At 40.0% G+C, this 20,520-nt stretch overlaps 2 protein-coding genes across 3 annotated transcripts in view; both read right to left on the reverse strand.

Annotated features, from left to right (window-relative positions):
- Nucleotides 1-20,520, reverse strand: part of tgfbr2b (transforming growth factor beta receptor 2b) — a 306,567-nt gene that overhangs the window by 162,420 nt on the left and 123,627 nt on the right. The gene's annotated exons all lie outside the window — the stretch shown is intronic.
- rbms3 (RNA binding motif, single stranded interacting protein) overlaps nucleotides 5,965-20,520 on the reverse strand; it is a 589,803-nt gene continuing 575,247 nt past the window's right edge. For both annotated transcript variants that reach the window (XM_062030027.1, XM_062030026.1), the window contains exon 13: nucleotides 5,965-14,534. In XM_062030027.1, the coding sequence (XP_061886011.1) occupies nucleotides 14,531-14,534 (4 nt within the window). In that variant the 3' untranslated portion in view covers nucleotides 5,965-14,530. The remainder of the gene's footprint in view (nucleotides 14,535-20,520) is intronic.

The raw sequence follows: 20,520 nt of genomic DNA on the forward strand, positions 1-20,520 counted from the left end.
ACGAGGATGTTGAGACACAAGGTCAACGTGGCGGATGATAATAATAACAGGCTTCCTGAGTGCAGGGTCCACGGGAGGAGGATGGGGGTGGCTGCATAATTAATGCTTGGAAACCATCTGTGATGCAAATTGAATGATGACAGCAATCTTTGGTGCTTTTTTTTTTTTACACTTTTTTTTTTTTTAATTGAAAGCTTCATCAGAGAGGAAAACAAAAGGAACTAAACCAACCCATTTCACACCCACTGATGTACACACTTAGAGTTCCCACTGTGCAGCAGGTGACCACTCAAACAACAACCATGAAAAATAGCAACAGAAGTAAAAAAAAAAAAAAAAAAAAAAAAAGAAGCAGGTGAATGTTTTTGTCATTTGGTGATGTTTTTTTTTCTTCCTGGGGATGGAACACCAATCAGTACGCCTTCATCAAAAGGGAAGCGAAGCATCAATTAAAAAGTAGGAGGTCCCCTGCTTGTGTGTGTGACGAGTTATTTAGCCACAGCTTTCACCTCACGTCCAACTGTGAGAGACGGTGAAGCCAGGCGAGCTATTATGTGCAGCCTCGTGCACAGTAGGGAAGGGATTCATATTCCTGGGTGGATCTAGTCTGGGAGGAAGGTGTGGGGAGGGGGGGTTAATCATTTTGCAATGCAGTCTGCTGAAAATAATGGAAAGCGCCACTCTATAAAGCAGGGGTCCCCAAACTTTTTGACTCGGGAACCGCATTGGGTTAAAAAAAATGTGGCTAATTGACTGAAAGAACGGGCATCTGCTGCGGCTCGAGCGCGCACCTGCTGCGGCTCGAGCGCGATGATGTCACGTTATCGGAGGGAAAATGCATTTTTAGACAATATGATTTGCCTCAGCGGCTAGGAGACACAGAGAGTAACAAGCGGTAAAAAATGGATTAGAAAAAACAGATTCTCAAAAACAAAAATAAAAACAAACAAAAAAAATATTTTTTTTACTTGGGACTTTCGGGCCGTAGTTTGGGGACCCCTGCTATAAAGCAACTAACACTGTGGTCAAAGTTGGAATCGCCACAAAACACGTTTGAAGATATTCAACTCTGTACTGTCGTCTGGCGGCGAATGTGGATAGTGAACCCCCCCCAATTCATCATGTTTCGTGTGTCAGGTAAATCGCACCGAATGGGGCTATATGAATCCCCTTCCTACTGTACATCACATGAAGGATGGTCAATTCTGAAGAAGATTAGATTGAACACAACTAAAGGACGAAAGGCACCCTTTGGAGACAGACTTAACCCAAAAAAAGTATTTACTTGTGCCTTTGGCCGAAGTCTTTGATAGAATGGCCGATAAGGACACATTTTTCCAACGTACAAATCTTGTAAATGCGCAAATCTTTCTGGGTGCATTCTGTTACGTTTGTAGCTGCAGAAAGAAGGATGAGAAGTCGACTGCGAAAGGTAAGAGTTGCTGGTTGGGTATCGACAAATGATCATACCAGAAGGTCAAAATGATTTCATGCTGCTCAGGACAAGCTGCTACAGTAAAAAAAAAAAAAACATGAACACAGACTGCGTATATAGAATACTTTATATTGCAGGTTTGCATTTAATCATCAGGGGACATTTGATTGTATTATATTTAAAGAGGACATATATTAATAAACTGTCAGTAAAATGAAAATACAGCTTCACCACTTTAGTCATATTTTTTGCTCTTAAGGAACTTCTCTATACCTTTAACTACAAAATTCTTCTGTAGCGCTATACAAGTATAACCCATTTATCATTTATCATTTATTTGTGTGATATTGTCATTACTGCCACAAGTGGTGGGAAAGTGTATTACATAAATGTCTTTAAAGCTTTTAAAGGTGTAAAAACATTTTGGATTATTTTTTATTTAATTTAATTTTTTTTTACTTCTTTTACCAATAAACTTCAGCCCTGAACAAGAAATATAAAATATGCGATATTTGTATTTACATATTGACCCTTTTGAAGGCCTTAATGTCACAATGTAAATAAACATATTTTAAGGACTATAGAGCGCACTGAGATATAAGCCGCAGATATATACTTTGTGAAATAGTTATTTACACAGAAGCATTTTGTAAATACCTTAATTGTTTCCAAACGGTGCATGTAACACGGCAGTAAAACGGCTGATCAAACAAAACAGAAGTCATTGTCATGGACCCACTATCTGTGAAAGTTAGCTTTCTAATCAGCTGAACAAACTCAATAACGCCACGGTGACGTATTGGTGAGTTGACTGAATAATTTGTGAAACTGAAACAATACAAAAAGAATGCCATTGTAAGTTAATACTCACAAAGACACTCGTAAACATGTTAACATAGTAGCCAATGCATATGCATGAAAACACTCCTACAGACATTACACATGGGACGGTTAAGTAAGTATGAATTGTTGTAGTTATATTGTAGAACTTGCAAGCGTTGAATAGAAAAGCCTTTCAAGCAGAAACACTATGGATGGTTGTACTTCTAATTCAAGGCATGAAAAAGGAAATACATTTTCAACCCGCAGCACCTAGAGTGAGCAAACTTGTCCAAAAGATGGCGCCGTAGCAAAAACAATAACATGTATGTGTGATTTGAAAACTATTTGTCGAATACAAAACATTAGAGACAGACATCACACATGGCAGAGTTCAGTAAGTAAAATATTTTTTTTTAGTAAAACTTACAAACGTTGCTTTGAGTGATGAATAGGGATGTCCGATAATGGCTTTTTGCCGATATCCGATATTCCAATATTGTCCAACTCTTTAATTACCGATATCAACCGATACCGATATATACAGTCGTGGAATTAACACATTATTATGCCTAATTTGGACAACCAGGTATGGTGAAGATAAGGTCCTTTTTTTTTTAAAAATTATGAAATAAAATAAGATAAATAAATTAAAAACATTTTCTTGAATAAAAAAGAAAGTAAAACAATATAAAACAGTTACATAGAAACTAGTAATTAATGAAAATGAGTAAAATTAACTGTTAAAGGTTAGTACTATTAGTGGACCAGCAGCACACACAATCATGTGTGCTTACGGACTGTATCCCTTGCAGACTGTATTGATATATATTGATATATAATGTAGGAACCAGAATATTAATAACAGAAAGAAACAACCCTTTTGTGTGAATGAGTGTGAATGAGTGGGGGAGGGAGGTTTTTTGGGTTGGTGCACTAATTGTAAGTGTATCTGGTGTTTTTTATGTTGATTTAATAAAAAAATAAATAAAATAAAAATAAATAAACCAATACCTATAATAAAAAAAACGATTCCGATAATTTCCGATATTACATTTTAAAGCATTTATCGGCCGATAATATCGGCAGGCCGATATTATCGGACAACTCTAGTGATAAATGAAGAATACATACGTGTAATTACGTTATGGACGGCTAGAAGACCGAAAGGCAACTTTGCTTCCGGTAAAAAAAGAAAAAAGTCTATACAGAAGGGCAATGCAGCTACTGCAGTTGGCAAACTCGTTCAAAAGATGGCGCCATAGCACAAACAATAACAAACCTATTTAGTGTTTGTCGCTCTTGTTATGTTATGCAAATTTGGGACATAATTTGAACAAATGGCCTTCAAAGGATTGAACTAAAAATACATGTGTGGCATTTATGTTTAGGACTGAAGTTGATTGAGAGATTGTAGATTTTCTAATATCCATGCATTGAAGGGGTTCAATTATTCTATATTATGGTATTTTTTGGAAATACTATTGTGAAATAAATGGTGTGTCTATAATAAAACATTGTAAAACGGTGCTTGATGGTAAAAAAACCCCCAAAAAACTACATTGCAATAGCTTTCCACTTGCAGAGGGCAGTCACTATGCAAACTTACAACAAAATACTGAGCACTAAAAATGCAATTGTCCTTTGTTGAGTTGCCATTACGAAAAAGCCACTTGTCATATTTCATATCTGTGGGTCACTTCTGATAAACACACACCAGAAGCAAACTAATGCTTCTGTTTCTGCATTGATTCTCCATTAGCCAAAATGATGCATATCTTCCTATTTGTGTGGTTAGTCCTCCCTCTCTCCTAATTCCATTTCCATTGAATCGTACTCCATTTCTGGGAATGGCCAACGTGCACATTCTCTATTATGACTCCTATTAGGACAATTCATGTCTTGAGAACGTTATAGCTATGCCATATCCATAAACCTGATAAACAGAGAATTGCTCTGTGAAAGAGTCCCTCACACACACAAAGAAAATACCAAGGGTGGAAGACACTATTTTCACTTGCTCTTTTAGACGTTTGAACCCAGAAGTGATCAAATGAATGAACATTTTATTAGAGGGATCAGCAAAACTCCCTCTTAAGCACCATGTACAAACTTGAACCTCTTAAACCGGAGGCGCCGGGCGGTCATTTTGCTAAAAAAAAATAAAAAAAATTGAAACTGCTCAAGTTTCTTACCCAGTGAGTTTTGGCGGTTTAAGAACGATACCTGCTGAGGGTTAGCTTTACAATGATGCCAAAAGTGTTGCATTCAGCCTTTCAAGACATACCATAATTATCATATTTTCCGGGCTATAGAGCGCGTTGGTGTTTAAGCCGCACCCTCAAATTTTAGAAAAACTAAATATGTTTACATATATTAGCCACACCGGACCATATTGACCATAACGCGGTACGAAGGATTTTGAGGTCGGGGCGGGGGTAACGGGGGGTGTATATATTTTCAAGTATTTCTTATATATATATATATAAATAATCCGTTCATGAATGAGTATATCCGTTCAGCCACCGTGTTCAATGGAGAAGTCTGATCTACAAAATGTGCAGGCAGCATACCCCTTCCCCTTCGAGCTGTCCTGGATGAACTGAAATTATTTTTTCCAATCATTTTAGAACTTGCAAGCGTACTTCTTCTTCTCACTCGTCGTCACCATGTCTCTTCTTCGTTCTTCTGCTTCGTCTCTGTTATGTTTTTGGACATTACTACTTGCCGTAGTTTTGAAGCAATGCATGACGGGAATCCGGATGTTGTGTGTCAGTGTATTAACGTGCCGGCTGGAATAAACACACGCTGAGAAATAGCTCCGTGCCTGCCTACTTTATGGGTTATAGATAAACCTATGGATAACGGAGACATATATAATAGTCTCCTTTTCAGGTGAGAGAGGACGCTAAAGGCAGTGCCTTTAAGGCACGCCCCCAATATTGTTGTTCGGGTGGAAATCGGGAGAAATTCGGGAGAATGGTTGGCCCGGGAGATTTTCGGGAAGGGCACTGAAATTCGGGAGTCTCCCGGGAAAATCGGGAGGGTTGGCAAGTATGCTTTGGACCGCTTCCCTCGATCCTCGATCCTCGATCCCCGCTTGGACACGGAACTCGTCGCCTCTCTCCAGCCCCCGACCTCTCGCTTGCCCACGGACTGTCTTCTCGCCTTGCCCCTCTGGCTGTTCATCGCAATGGAAGGATTGGGTCGGGCTGTGGGAACACAGACTGTGGCGATTTCTGATTTGAATCGCAAAATGGATCTCATCATGGAGAAGCTTGCTGAGAAGGAATAATTAAATTGAATTTGAGAGAACCAGCACGGACGCAGAGCAGGAATGTCATTGTTTTGACTGCTCGAAGAAAACAACATCTTAATCTACGATTTGACTCCCCCGAATGGCCTTGACGCTATCAGGAACAGGCTGTTCTGAAAAACTCCCCCCAGGACTCCTCAACGATGGACGATTTTGACCTTCCTTTTTTTCAATAACACCTGGTGTCGAACTTTGAGATCGGCCCCGGTCCACAAAAAGATTTCAACATCTCACCCAAGTTAATTGGGCATACATGCACGCATCTGCCCCTCCCCCAATCAACGCCTTCACCACTGCTTAATTCCTCTTCGGGGTTGTGGATGGCTGAGTAGCGCTTTATAGCGGCAGCCGGCCTCCAGGGCCCCAAATCCCCCCCCCCCCCTCTGTTGCGAGTTGTTGTGATTACATGTATCATGTTTATGTGTGCTATGCTATGTGAGGTATTTTTCTTGGACCCCTCCCGAGGGTCCAGCCTTAGACTGATACTTTTTTTACTCTTCCCCCTTTCCCACCTTTTTTAAGGAGCGCTGTGAGTGGCTGATCCGTTGGCGGTCCCGTCTTGTCCCCTTGTAACGTATGTCTGCTCTTAGTGAGACTGTGCCGAAAATGAAATTTCAGTTCTTATGTGTCTTGTACATGTTAAAGAATGGACAATAATAAAGCATCTTGAATCTTGGACTGTCGAAGGATTCAACCAACAAACAACAACCTCTGGTGACATTCATATTGCTAATTCTTCACCATTCACTTAGAGTAGCATACACACTCCAACCTATCATCAGCTTCAATAAACCTATTGAACTGATCCCTGCCGTCGTGTCGTCTCCTTCCCTCCCGCCGTACGTAACAATGTGGACGACACACGCTACGGGAAATCAGTCACTTTTTTGAGCAATACCCTGCAATCAATCGACTGGAATATTTCCTCCATGCAGATCTGTAATGTGCCTTTTTCAATCAATCAATCAATCAATCAATCGTTTATTTATACAGCCCTAAATAACAAAAGTCTCAAAGGGCTGCACAAGCCACAACGACATCCTCGGCACAGAGCCTACATAAGGGACGTCGATGTGAATGACTATGAGAAACCTTGGGGAGGATCGCATATCTGGGTAACCCCCCCTCTAAGTACAGTCCCTAGTGGATCCAACATAACAGTGAGAGTCCAGTCCATAGTGGGGCCAGCAGGAGACCATCCCGAGCGGAGACAGGTCAGTAGCACAGAGACGTCCCCAACCGATGCACAGGCGAGCGGTCCACCCCGGGTCCCAACTCTGGACAGCCAGCACCTCATCCATGGTCACCGGAACCGGAATTTTTAGTTGTTCCCTTCTTTTTTGGAGCAGTACGGTTGACCTGTAATTCCATTTCCCCAAAATGCAATGCGGTAGCAGGGAACTTCTTCCATTTAGGGCTCAACTGCAAGCGCCACCAACGCAAAAAAAACTCCCTTCTTTTCCGGAAGAAATGCTTATTTTGAGGGACGCTGGAGTGGCTCCTATTGTCCCAGAGGGAGACAATTTGGCCTCTCGCTAAGCCTCATTGCACGAATGACTTAAATTGGTTTGCAGTCACGCTTTTGCACGTCCCGATAAAGAGACGACACCTCATAGAGGGCATGAGAGAATGGCCACCAGGGAGCGAATGACAGCGAGGGGTAAAATGAGCGCGGAGGATCCTGACTTGGCCTTTTTACATTAGCAGTGCCAGTGAAGCATGGACACAAAAAAGGCTTCTTTTATTTTGTAGAGTGGATGGAACAAAGCTGGCAGAAATCCACAAAGCCCGGCAAGCCTGATACACTATATTGCCAAAAGTATTTGGCCACCCATCCAAAGGATGAGAATCAGGTGTCCTAATCACTTGTCCCGGCCACGGGTGTATACAATCAAGCACTTAGGCATGGAGACTGTTTCTACAAACATTTGTGAAAGAATGGGCCGCTCTCAGTGATTTCCAGTGTGGAACTGTCATAGGATGCCACCTGTGCAACAAATCCAGTCGTGAAATTTCCTCGCTCCTAAATATTCCAAAGTCAACTGTCGGCTTTATTATAAGAAAATGGAAGAGTTTGGGAACAACAGTAACTCAGCCACCAAGTGGTTGGCCACGTAAACTGACAGAGAGGGGTCAGGAGTTGGGCTTGGCCCCTTAGTTCCAGTGAAAGGAACTTTGAATGCTCCAGGATACCAAAACATTTAGGAAAATTCCATGCTCCCAACCTTGTGGGAACAGTTTGGAGCAAGCCCCTTCTTCTTCCAACATGACTGTGCACCAGTGCACAAAGAAAGGTCCATAAAGACATTGGTGTGGATGAACTTGACTGGCCTGCACAGAGTCCTGACCTGAACCCGATAGAACACCTTTGGGATGAATTAGAACGGAGAGTGAGAGCCGGGCTTTCTCGACCTAACCAATGTGCTTTTGGAAGAATGGTGGAAAATTCCTATAAACACACTCCGCAACCTTGTGGACAGCCTTCCCAGAAGAGTTGAAGCTGTAATAGCTGCAAAAGGTGGACCGACATCATATTGAACCCTATGGGTTAGGAATGGGATGGCACTTCAAGTTCATATGTGAGTCAAGGCAGGTGGCCAAATACTTTTGGCAATATAGCGTATAACAGAGACAATTTTATTCGGACTATAATGACAGTAAGGAACCTACCCTGAATAATTTAATTACCATACATTCTGGACTATACGTCTATTTATACTTTTTTTTTACTAAACATTAAACCCTACGGCTTATATGGTGTTTTCTTTGCTAACGGCCAGCCATAATGTTTTGTGTTCAACAAGTAGTTGTCATCAGACACAAGCAGAGACACTGAAAAGGTGTGTTATGGTTTGTGCTACGGCGCCATCTTTTGGAACAGGTCACTCACTGCACGTGCTGCGGGGTGAACGTCTCCAGTATTTCCTTCTGATGAAGTGTTTTAACCTGGGAGTACAAGTACCGTTCAATATCGTACTCGTCCATAGCGTTTCTGTTAGAATAATTGTTTGTAAGTTATCACAAAAACTTTGTGATACGTTGAGTGTCTGGAGAAGACAAAAGCTGTCTTTGGAACCTACCAAGAGTAAGGCTCGTAAAACTCTTCCCGTGTTCTTTCATGTATGGTAATCTACAGAAAGATATTGTTCTAACCCAAGGACTTCAAAGCGGAGAGATGGCAGGATCTGCCCAATTTCCAGACGAACTCTTTTTGAACTATTTTATGGAACTCTTTTTGAAGTATTTTACGAACGTCTTTTTGAACTATTTTATGGACCTCTTTTGGAACTACTTTACGAACTCCTTTTGAACTGACCTTTTCTGTGAATTATTTACGACCTTTTCGGTGAACTTTTTGCAACCTTTGTCCTTTGGAAACATGGCCATGTGGTCGGGGAGGGTCCAAAATAAAAGAAGGAGGCATGCAATCTTTTGGCAGAGCGTGCTGAGATACTGTGAAGGGTACAGTGTACAGACGATTCTCCTCAATATTGAGTCCAAATTGAATTGTGTCTCTGTTTAATTCTTTGCCTCTTGTCTTGTTTAATAGATGTCATCAGTGTTTGAACCTGACAGTTTCTACTCACATGTATTCTTCATTCATCACTCCACGCATCGTTTGTAAGTTTTACAATATAACTACAACTACTCATACTGACTAAACCGTCCCGTGTGTGATATTTTGCATGTGCTACCGTAATAGTGTCTTTAGCATTAACTACTACGCTAACATGTTTACAAGTTTCTGTGGTAGTATTATTAACTTACAATGGTATTCTTTTTGTATTGTTTCACTTTCACAAATTCCTCAGTAAATTTACAAAAACGTCACTGTGGAGTTATTGAGTCTGTTTAGCTGATTGGAGAGCTAGCTTCAATCAATGAATCAATCAACCAATCAATCAACCAAAGTTTATTTATATAGCCTTAAATCACAAGTGTCTCAAAGGGCTGCACAAGCCACAATGACATTCTCAGCTCAGATCCCACATCAGGGCAAGAAAAAATTCAACCCAATGGGATACAATGAGAAATCTTGGAGGGGACCGCAGACGACCGGTGCAATGGACGTCGAGTGGAACTAGTTAATAGTGTGAGAGTCCAGTCCACAGTGGGGCCAGCAAGAGATCATCTTGAGTGGAGACTAGTGGTTAGAGTGTCCGCCCTGAGATCGGTAGGTTCTGAGTTCAAACCCCGGCCGAGTCATACCAAAGACTATAAAAATGGGAACCATTACCTCCCTGCTTGGCACTCAGCATCAAGGGTTGGAATTGGGGGTTAAATCACCAAAAATGATTCCCGGGCGCGGCCACCGCTGCTGCCCACTGCTCCCCTCACCTCCCAGGGGGTGATTAAGGGTGATGGGTCGAATGCAGAGAATAATTTCGCCACACCTAGTGTGTGTGTGACAATCATTGGTACTTTAACTTTAACAAGTCAGCAGCGCAGAGACGTCATCAACTGAGGCACAGATGAGCGGTCCACCCCGAGTCCCGACTTTGAACAGCTAGCACATCATCTGTGGTCACCTAATTCGTGCCCCAGAGCAGAAAAGAGACGGCAGCTTAACTGGTCTAAAAGGGGGGTCAATTTAAAGGCTAGAGTATACAAATGAGTTTTGTACCCACTAGTTTCAGCAGCTAGTGCGTCCATGATGAGGACTTCTGTTTTGTTTAATCTGCCGTTTTACTGCCGTGTTACAGACAACGTTTGGAAACAATTAAGGTATGCAAATAGACATCGACAAAATATTTCTGTGTAAATAACTCATTTTGGAAAGTATATATCTGTGGCTTATAGGTCCGGTGCGGCTAATATATCTAAAAACATTTTTTCTTCTAAAATTTAGAAGGTGCGGCTTTTATACCGGTGCGCTCTATAGTCCTAAGGTAGTTGTAATCAAGAAATAACAAACAGGTGATTCTAGAAAATGTGCCTCTCAGCTACCTGTTTAGATCTTTGCCGTACTGACGTCAAAGCAGGGAGCACCTTCAGACTGAATGTTTCTGGCAACTGCATGGAAACACAATCATGTCAAAGCCAAAAATCCAACTGTTTCAACATTTGGCGCGGGTGTTTAACATATTTTGTTGTCCTAAAAACCCTCACGTTTGGCTTTTAGCTGATATCTTTCTGGTTATGTTGTGTGCATTCATATCGCACAATTACCTCCATGGCAACACAAGCACAACCCTGCATACAGCAGGGAAGAGATTCACATGGCCCCTTTCCTGGGTAGATCTCACGTGAGAGGTGAGAATCATGTTGCAATGCAGTCTGCTAAAAATAATAGAAAGCGCCACCCGACATAGCAAAGGACGCCGTGGCCAAAGTTGGAATTGCTACTAAACACATTTCAAGATAGTCAACACTCTACTGCGGTCTAGCAGCTAAAGTGGATACTGCACCCCGAACTTGTCACGTTTCATGTGTCAGGTAGACCTTGACAAATGGGGCCATTTGAATCCCCTTCCCACTATACCGCTGAAGTGACTAAAAGCAGTAAACTAGCATTGTTTTTTTTGTTTTGGTCATCTCGCAAGTTTGGTAAGCGAGAAAAAAGAAACACAACAACCTGGAAACGACAATGAATGTTACAGAGAATGCACCCAGGGGATTTGAACGCAACATCATACAAACTCCTTTTCCCGTTTTTAAGAAAGTGTTAAGTCAAGCTCCGTGTGACACGTTTATTTTAAGTGGCCACCATGATATTAAATGTCTCAAACACGTCAAAAGCTTCATGGTGGTTACAATTTTGGTAAATCACCGTTTTTTTTCCTGATTTTACTTTTCATTGTTTTGTTCCGTTTTTAAAGAAATGGTCTGATTCCAATGGTCTTTGGGAAGTTACTCATGGGAGGTCCGAGAAGGACAAGTCAATTGTAAAAGCTGATGAATGCCGGCCATCAAAACCAGGGGAGTGGAGTCAACTCGCCCTGACCCGGCAAGGATCGAGATGGAGCTTTAGTTCTGGGGTAAAAAAAAGGTAATTGAAGGAAAACCGCTCTTGTTTTGGATATTTTCCCATCGTCCACAATCCTTCTGTGAGACAAGAACAAGCGTCATTCTCGTGTCAGTGCAATCTAAATAGTGAAAAACTGCTAGCAAGTGTCGGCGAACTATGCAGATAATGTGGATTGACTTGTTTCGCCTAAAAAGCCCTCTAAGAAACATTTCAACAATGTTTTATACACGTGCTGTAAGTATGTATGTACATTCATGAGAACGTGTAATATTTACATATTTTGGCGATTTTAGGCATTATCGTAACTTTTTTCTTGGGCGCAAAAGCAACAAGCGCTACTTGCATCTACAGCGTGTTCTATGTTTGCTTCCACTAATCATGGCAGACTTCACAAGAGACGACGGATGCGACTACTTTGAAAAATGATGATCCAGAAACGTCACTTTTTGAGCCCGAATATATGGAGGATGAATTTTACAAGCCGAGTGCTAAGCAGATCCAGCTCCAGTGAAACACAAAGCACTCGTCTTAGAATGAGCTCTATGTATTGAATTGATAACATACCGAACTTACAGTATCTGTACTTACAGGGATGCCGACTGATTGGACGGTTGTATCTTTCAGCACCAGACTTGTGCTTCATGTTGAGCGGGTAAATTCAAAATAGTCCTCGGGTAAAAAAATGTTGAGCACAATCAAGTATCTTGCTGAGTCTACCTAGCGATGTTGACGGGTCTAAGTTGAAAGCCAGTATCCACTGATTTAGTCGGTCTGGAGTTTTACTTGGTAATGTTGACCAACTTCTTGGCTTACTACAAAAAGTGTGAGGCCTGATTTATAATCTAGAATGAACTTTTCCAAACTCAGAGGCGATTCAGCAGCATTAGCTTAGTAGCTAGCTAGGTTAGAGTGTCCGCCCTGGGATCGGTAGGTCGAGTCATACCAAAGACTATACAAATGGGACCCATTACCTCCCTGCTTGGCACTCAGCATCGAGGGTTGGAATTGGGGGTTAAATCACCAAAATGATTCCCGGGCGCGGCCACCGCTGCTGCTCACTGCTCCCCTCACCTCCCAGGGGGTGATCAAGGGCGATGGGTCAAATCCAGAGGGTAATTTCACCACACCTAGTGTGTGTGTGTGACTATCAGTGGTACTTTTTACCCTTCACTCATGGCAGGAGTGTGAGCAAGGGGCTGTGTCACTATGCCAAAAAAGTAGTTCCTCTGTGTTAGCGCTCACAATAGCGATGGATGCATGTGAATGAAGCGTTGTTGGCAATTTTTGGATGTTTTTTTTGGTGTGCTTTATAGGCAAAATAGTCATCGTAAACCGCTTCTTGCTAGCAGTTTTTGACTATTTAGGATGCACACTAAAGAGAAAGATGTTTATGTCTCATATAAATATTGCAGATGGGCAAAATTCCCTTTTTAATTTTGAAAATAAAATTGTAAATCCTGTTGCTCGTGATGAATGTTATTTTAAGTTGAAATTGTACGTGATCCCATGACCCCATGTGGCCCACAGGTGCACAACTTTTTTGGTGGCGCTGGGAAACAAGAGGAGAATAAAACTCGGAAAACTGCCACCGCTCATAAAAAAAACCAAAACCCCTTGTTTATGTGTGTGTAGGTGCAAGGGTACGTAAGCAATGGTCCAGCCGTCGAAACCAAATAAAAAAACACCAAGAAGAGCAATAACGACAACAAGAACAACAGCAACATCAACATCAACAACACCATCAACATCAACAACCAACAGAAACAATGAGACGGGGAAAATAAACAGAGTGTATCTTCATCTTTGGTATAAAAATGGCCATTTGTGGGCTGCATTTGATCCACAACTAGGAAAAACTACAGAAATTGTCAACAATTTCCTCTATTGCTTTTGCACTGATTGAACATTTTTGTTGCACTGCCGAGTTTTTTTTTCTTTCTCCATTATATATTTTTTTGTACATTTTATCAATTTTTTTTTTTTTTTTTTTTGCAGTGTGACAAGCAAAGCAGGCTAAAAACATCTTCAAGCTCATAAAAAATGCGGCAGATAAAAAGCAGTCATGTGATTGACAGCGACATTGCTCGGTAAATAATAACGGTGACCATAAAAAAAGCGTTGACTGCATACACAATGCAGCTTTTTCCTCGCTGTGAAAAAATCTCAAGTCACCCCCACATCAGGCATTTTGCTATCTTTTTAACATCTAGTTACTTCTGACATAATAATCATCAAACCCAAAAAACACTTTTCTCTATTAAATCTGTACAGTTTATGGGAGAGATTCTGTTTCCTCGTCATCGCTCAGTTCCTCGGACCTCCACGTGCGCCAAAAGACTGACTTTTTTTTTTGTTTGTTTGTTTTTTTTCCCCAACCAGACGTCAGACTTTAGCTTGTAAAAAGTCTCTTGTCCGGCGCCCTTGAAATTAAGGCCATGAAGATTCAAGAAGGAAAAAAACAACAAAAAAAACCCTAAACATCTGGTTTTAAAATATATCTCGAAAACTAAAAATGTATCACTAGAACAGAAGAAATACTGAAAACTAACCGTAGCTTAATATCTGAGGAAGACAATCTTCGGTGTGTATCTCAAACGTGACTCCTCCTTTCTAATTACAAAATAAACTTCACATTCATTTTTTCTCTTTTTTTTTTTTTTGTGTTGTTTTTTTTTTTTTTTTTTTTCCTTTGAGAAATGTTCTAGCTTCATCCCAGCCCTTTAGGCAGCTTTTCCCATCTTAAACAATTCCACTCCTTTGCACTGTGCCCCTGCAATTTCCCAAACGCCCTTCTCAGCATTCATTGCTTCCTTATTGTTTTTTTTCTTGTTTTTTTTCTCTATAGTTGACCAGGTAGAAAATGAAAAAAGTGTCTCTTTTTTGGTGCCTGGGCAATCTGGAAGCAATCTCTTTCTTCCCCACTCACATTCACAGTGCAGCCACCTCATGTCTCAAGGCAACGCTGTCACAGGAACATTCTTTGAGGCCGTTGTTATCTGATGGAAGAGGAGAACATGTCGGGAGGAAAGAAGGCGATGCATTTGCAATCAAAATATTGCAGACAAAAGGAAAATAGGAAAATAAAGATTGAGGTTAAAATGTGTTTTAAATAGGCTTAGATAAGACAGCTCTAGACTCGGATCCATAGTATTTATCTTCTGCAATTTAACTACTGCAGACACAATGGGCAATAGAAATCGAGACTGAGGCTAAGTATGTGTGTTAAATAGACTTAGGACATCTCTAGATTGAGGGTATGGTGCAGGATCCAAATGATTAATCCTCTAGAGCAGGGGTGTCCAAACTTTTTCCACTGAGGGCCGCGCATGGAAAAATTAAAGCATGTGGGGGCCATTTAGATATTTTTCATTTTCAAACCATAACAAAATATATGCGTTTTTTATTTATTTTACCTTTAGGGGTCCCGGGGACCATAAAGGGTCTCAGTCATTAAAATGTTAAAAATAAGTCAGATTATTATTTTTTTTAAATTATTTAACGCTTACAGTAAATCTCTATATCAACTTAAAAAAAATGTTTTATGGCTTTTCTGTCAAAAACAACTTAGTTTTTTTTTTATAGTAAAACTGAAATATGCAGTATTTAGTAATTAGAGCCCTAAAAGATCAATAATGCAGGACACTATTGATTTTAATTATTTCATATTTTTGAGTAATCACAGTGAAAAGATAAATAAAAAATCACTAAATATATTTGGGATCCAAAAGGTGCCCCACTCATAAAGTGATACATTTTTATTAGGTTTTCTTTTACTTTCAACACTTAAGTTACGAGATCAACTTCAGATATATCTGTTGATATTTTGTTTGTTTTATGCGCTTTTGTCAAAAAAAACTTCAATGTTTTTATATGGCTACTACACAACATATGCAATATTTACCACATAAAACATTTTAAAGTGAAATATTTGAAGTCATTGGAGCCCTGAAAATAATTCATTATAACATGGATTTTTTGTCTTTTTTTTTTTTTTTGAGCAATCGCAAAAATAGAAAAATGAAGAAAGACAAAAGAAAAAAAAACAGCCTGCATGGCAGCTTTTGTGTCAAGATTGCAACTTTTTCTCGTTAGATTTCACCTCATTCCACTTTTTTTAATGTTCTTTTTTATTTTTACAAAAGTATTTCCAGAATGTGTGGCGGGCTGGTAAACAATTAGCTGCGGGCCGCAAATGGCCCCCGGGCCGCACTTTGGACACCCCTGCTCTAGAGCAATGTTTTTCAACCTTTTCTGAGCCAAGGCACATTTTTCTCATTGAAAAAATCCCGAGGCACACAAGCAGCAGAAATCATTGAAAAATTAAACTCAGCAGCCGATATTGACAATAAAAAGTATTTCTCGCAATTGTTGGAATATGAATTAAAACCATAACCAACCATGCATCACTATAGCTCTTGTCTCAAAGTAGGTGTACTGTCACCACCTGTCACATCACCCCCTGACTTATTCAGAGTTTTTTGCTGTTTTCCTGTGTGTAGTGTCTTGCGCTCCTATTTTGGTGGCTTTTCCTCTTTTGTTGGTATTTTCCTGTAGCAGTTTCATGTCTTCCTTTGACTCCCATTCCCCGCACTTGCTTTGTTTTCGCAATCAAGACTACTTAAGTTGTGCGGATCCTATCCTTCTTTGTGGGGACATTGTTGATTGTCGTGTCATCTATGGATGTACATTGTGGACACCGTCTTTGCTCCACACGCTGTAAGTCTTTGCGGTCGTCCAGCATTCTGTTTTTGTTTACTTTGCAGCCAGTTCAGTTTCATCCTTAAGTTTCAATGCCTTTTTTGTGGGCACTCGCCTTTTATTTGTTTTTTGGTTTAAGTGTTAGATACCTTTTTACCTACACGCTGCCTCCCGCATGTTGTGATCACAACAAACCATGTTCCCGACATCTACAAAGCAATTAGCTACCTGCTGCCCCCTACTGATATGGAAGAGTATTACACGGTTACTCTGCCGAGCTCTAGACAGCACCGACACTCAACAACAGCACATTTGCGGATTATAATTACTGGTTTGCAAAAAGTATTTTTAACTCAATTGGGTGAAATTACATAATCTCCCACGGCACACCAGACTGTATCTCACAGCACACTAGTGTGCCGCGGTACAGTGGTTGAAAAACACTGCTCTAGAGCATTGTTTTTCAACCATATTGTCTGGTGTGCCGTGGGAGATTATGCAATTTCACCTAATTTGTCTGGACCGTTATTCATCAGTAATGATGGCAACATCAGGTCTTCTAAGCATTGTAAAAAATAAAAAAAAATAAAAAAAAAATAAAAAAATATATATATATGTATTTTTCGCAAACCAGAAAATTATAATCCGCAAATAATGTGTCGTTGAGTGCCTGTGCTGTCTAGAGATCAACAGAGTAACCATGTAATGAGTAATTAGTGATGCATGGATGTTTATAGTTTAAATTCATATCGAACAATTGCGCCAGGTATGTGAAGAGAAGGCCTTATATATTGTCAATACAAGGTACTGAGTTTCATTTTTAACATTGTCTGCTGGTGGTGTGCCTCCGGATTTTTTCAATGAAAAAAATGTGCCTTGGTTCAAAAAGGGTTGAAAAACACTGCTCTAGAGCAGGGGTGTCAAACTCATTTTAGCTCAGGGGCCTCAGGAAGGAAAATCTGTGCACACGCGGGACGTACTATTAAAAACATGGCATTAAAACTAAAAAATAAAGAAAACTTCAAATTATTTTTCTTTGTCTTACTTTGGCCAAAATTAGAACAAATGCATTCTGAAAATATTACAATAAAAATATAGAAAAAACGGTAAAGTTTGGATCCATTAAGGAAAGAAGAAAGTGAATGAATGTTTATAACTGAATACATTTACATACTGTATGCATAAACTTTTTTTTTCTTTTGTATTATTATTTTTAAATGAATTAAGTAACATTTATGACAACCTTTTTCCAAAACACAATATAGAATGTGAGATATAACAGGATAATGCGTACATTTATCATTTATTTTCAAAACGGTTACAAAAAAGTGGGACCCCAAAAATTTACTGCGGGACCCCATTTGTATGACTTGATGGGGTCCCTGGGACCCCATTTTGAAAATTCCTGGCGCCAACACTGATGGAGTATTGGTGCGTGCGGGCCGGTTCTAATACTAATCAAATATCATCCCGGGGCCATAGATAATTCATTCGCGGGCCGGATCTGGCCCGCGGGCCTTGACTTTGACACCAATGCTCTAGAAAGAGAGTTGAGGTTGCAATTAAAATATTTAAGAATAAATCAGCAATAGAAATCAGTTTTGAGGCTAAACGTTTTTTCTTCTAAATAGACCATACACCATCCCCTCAATCAAGAGCTGCATTATTTATACAGCTCTCTACTGAGGGGATTGTGTTTGTTCCAAAGTATTTATCCTCTACAATAGAGACCTGTAGTTACAATTAAACTACTGCAGACAGTATAAGCCAGGGGTGTCAAACTCATTTTAGATCGGGGGCCACATGGAGAAAAATCTACTCCCAAGTGGGCCGCACGGCACGATAACTTTAAAATAAAGACAATTTAAGATTGGTTTCTGTGTTTAAAAATAGAACAAGCACATTCTGAAATTGTACAAATCATAATGTTGTTGTTTTTACACTTACATGTTGCGGTTAATAGTATTCTATCTTTATTTGTCGTTATTTATATTTTCTGAATAAATTATGTGATACTGTTCATCAGTCAACTCATTGGTGTTCATTTTCAATATATCAAGATAAAAAAAATATATCAAAAACAAATTACAGTATGTTATTTATGTAGTTTGATCATTTTCCTCGACTGATGTACTAACATCATGTGGTTTATTTTGTACACATGTAGCATCATCTACAAAGATACAAAGAATTGCTATTGCGACATCCAGTGGACACATTTAGAACAGCTGTTTCATTCCAAAATTTCAGGTTGATTTTTATACTTAGCAAACTCATCCCGTGGGCCGGATAAAACCTGTTCGCGGGCCGTACGTTTGACACCCCTGATATAGGCAATAGAAATCAAATAATCCAAAGAGGTTCATTAGGTTTTGAAAAAATGATGCAATTTGTTATTCTTATAGCCAGACCTGTGCGTTTACATCACGTGACAACTTCTGAGGAAGGCAACAGTTGTAGCGGAAACCGTCAGGGACGGAAGTAAACACACATGTCTGGCTATGACAATAACAAATTGCAATAGAAATCAAGATTGAGGCCCAAATAGACTTTGATAATACAGCTCTAGACTGAGGGGACGGTGCAGGAGCCAAGGTATTTATGTTCTTCAAGAGAGCTGCAGTCCCAATTAAAATATTGAAGAATAAATAAGCAATAGAAATCAGGTTTCAGGCTTAAAAAATGTTTTTATTTATTTTTTAAACATACACCATCCCATCAATCTAGAGCTGTATTGTAAATACAGAGCTAGAGCTGTATTATTTAAGACGCGATCAAAAGTTGACATACACTTGTAAAGAACATAATGTCATGGCTGTCTTGAGTTTCCAATAATTTATACAACTTGTGATAGAGTGATTGGAGCACATACTTGTTTGTCACATATTTGTTTGTCACAAACATATTGCTGGGTATTGCGGCCAAACAGCTCAATTTTTGTTTCATCTGATCACAGAACTTTCCCCCAGAAGGTCTTATCTTTGTCCATGTGATGTCAGATGAAACACAAATTTAGCTGTTTGGCCACAATACCCAGCAATATGTCTGGAGGAGAAAAGGTGAGGCCTTTAATCCCAGGAACACCTTCTCTACCGTCAAGCATGGTGGTGGTAGTATTATGTTCTGGGCCTGTTTTGCTGCCAATGGAACTGGTGCTTTACTTAGAGTAAATGGGACAATGAAAAAGGAGGATTACCTCCAAATTCTTCAGGACAAGCTAAAATCATCAGCCCGGAGGTTGGGTCCTGGGCGCAGTTGGGTGTTCCAACAGGACAATGACCTAAACACACGTCAAAAGTGGTAAAGGAATGGCTAAATCAGGCTAGAATGAAGGTTTTAGAATGGCCTTCCCAAAGTCCTGACTTAAACGTGTGGACAATGCTGAAGAAACAAGTCCATGTCAGAAAACCAACAAATTTAGCTGAACTGCACCAATTTTGTCAAGAGGAGTGGTCAAAAATTCAACCACAAGCTTGTGGATGGCTACCAAAAGCGCCTTATTGCAGTGAAACTTGCCAAGGGACATGTAAGCAAATATTAACATTGCTGTATGTATACTTTTGACCCAGCAGATTTGGTCACATGTTCAGTAGACCCATAATAAATTCATAAAAGAACCAAACTTCATGAATGTTTTTTGTGACCAACAAGTATGTGCTCCAATCACTCTATTACAAAAAAATAAGAGTTGTAGAAATTACTGGAAACTCAAGACAGCCATGACATTATGTTCTTTACAAGTGTATGTAAACTTTTGATCGCGACTGTATATAAATTTAGAGGATGGTGTAGGATCCAAACTATTTATCCTCTACAATAGAGACATGCGTGCTATGATTCATCTACTGCTTGATTGAGGCACAAATGGACTTTAAAAAGACACCTCTAGGACTGAGGGGACGGTGCAGGAGCCAAGGTATTTATTTTCTTAAAGAGACAGCTGCAGTTGCAATTGAACTATTGCAGAGAAAATAGGCAATAGAAAGCAAGATCGGGGCTTAGCTAGACTTTAATAATACAGCTCTACATTGAGGGGATGGTGCAGGATCCAGAGTATGTATCCTCTACAAGAAAGAGCTGAAGTTAGAATTAATTTATTGCAAAGTACTATTTTCAGTATCGCCCACCCAACAATGGAATGGCTTTAGCCTGTTAGATAAATAATGCTGACACCTCAGCCTTCAAATGTAAAAACTTCCTTGTGTAACATTAGGATGAGCCTTCTCTTTGTGCCATCTTTAGAGATGTATTCCACCTAATGCAGGGGTGTCCAAAGTGCGGCCC

This window comes from Entelurus aequoreus, linkage group LG20, assembly GCF_033978785.1.
Source record: "Entelurus aequoreus isolate RoL-2023_Sb linkage group LG20, RoL_Eaeq_v1.1, whole genome shotgun sequence".
Classification (NCBI taxonomy): Eukaryota; Metazoa; Chordata; class Actinopteri; order Syngnathiformes; family Syngnathidae; genus Entelurus; species Entelurus aequoreus.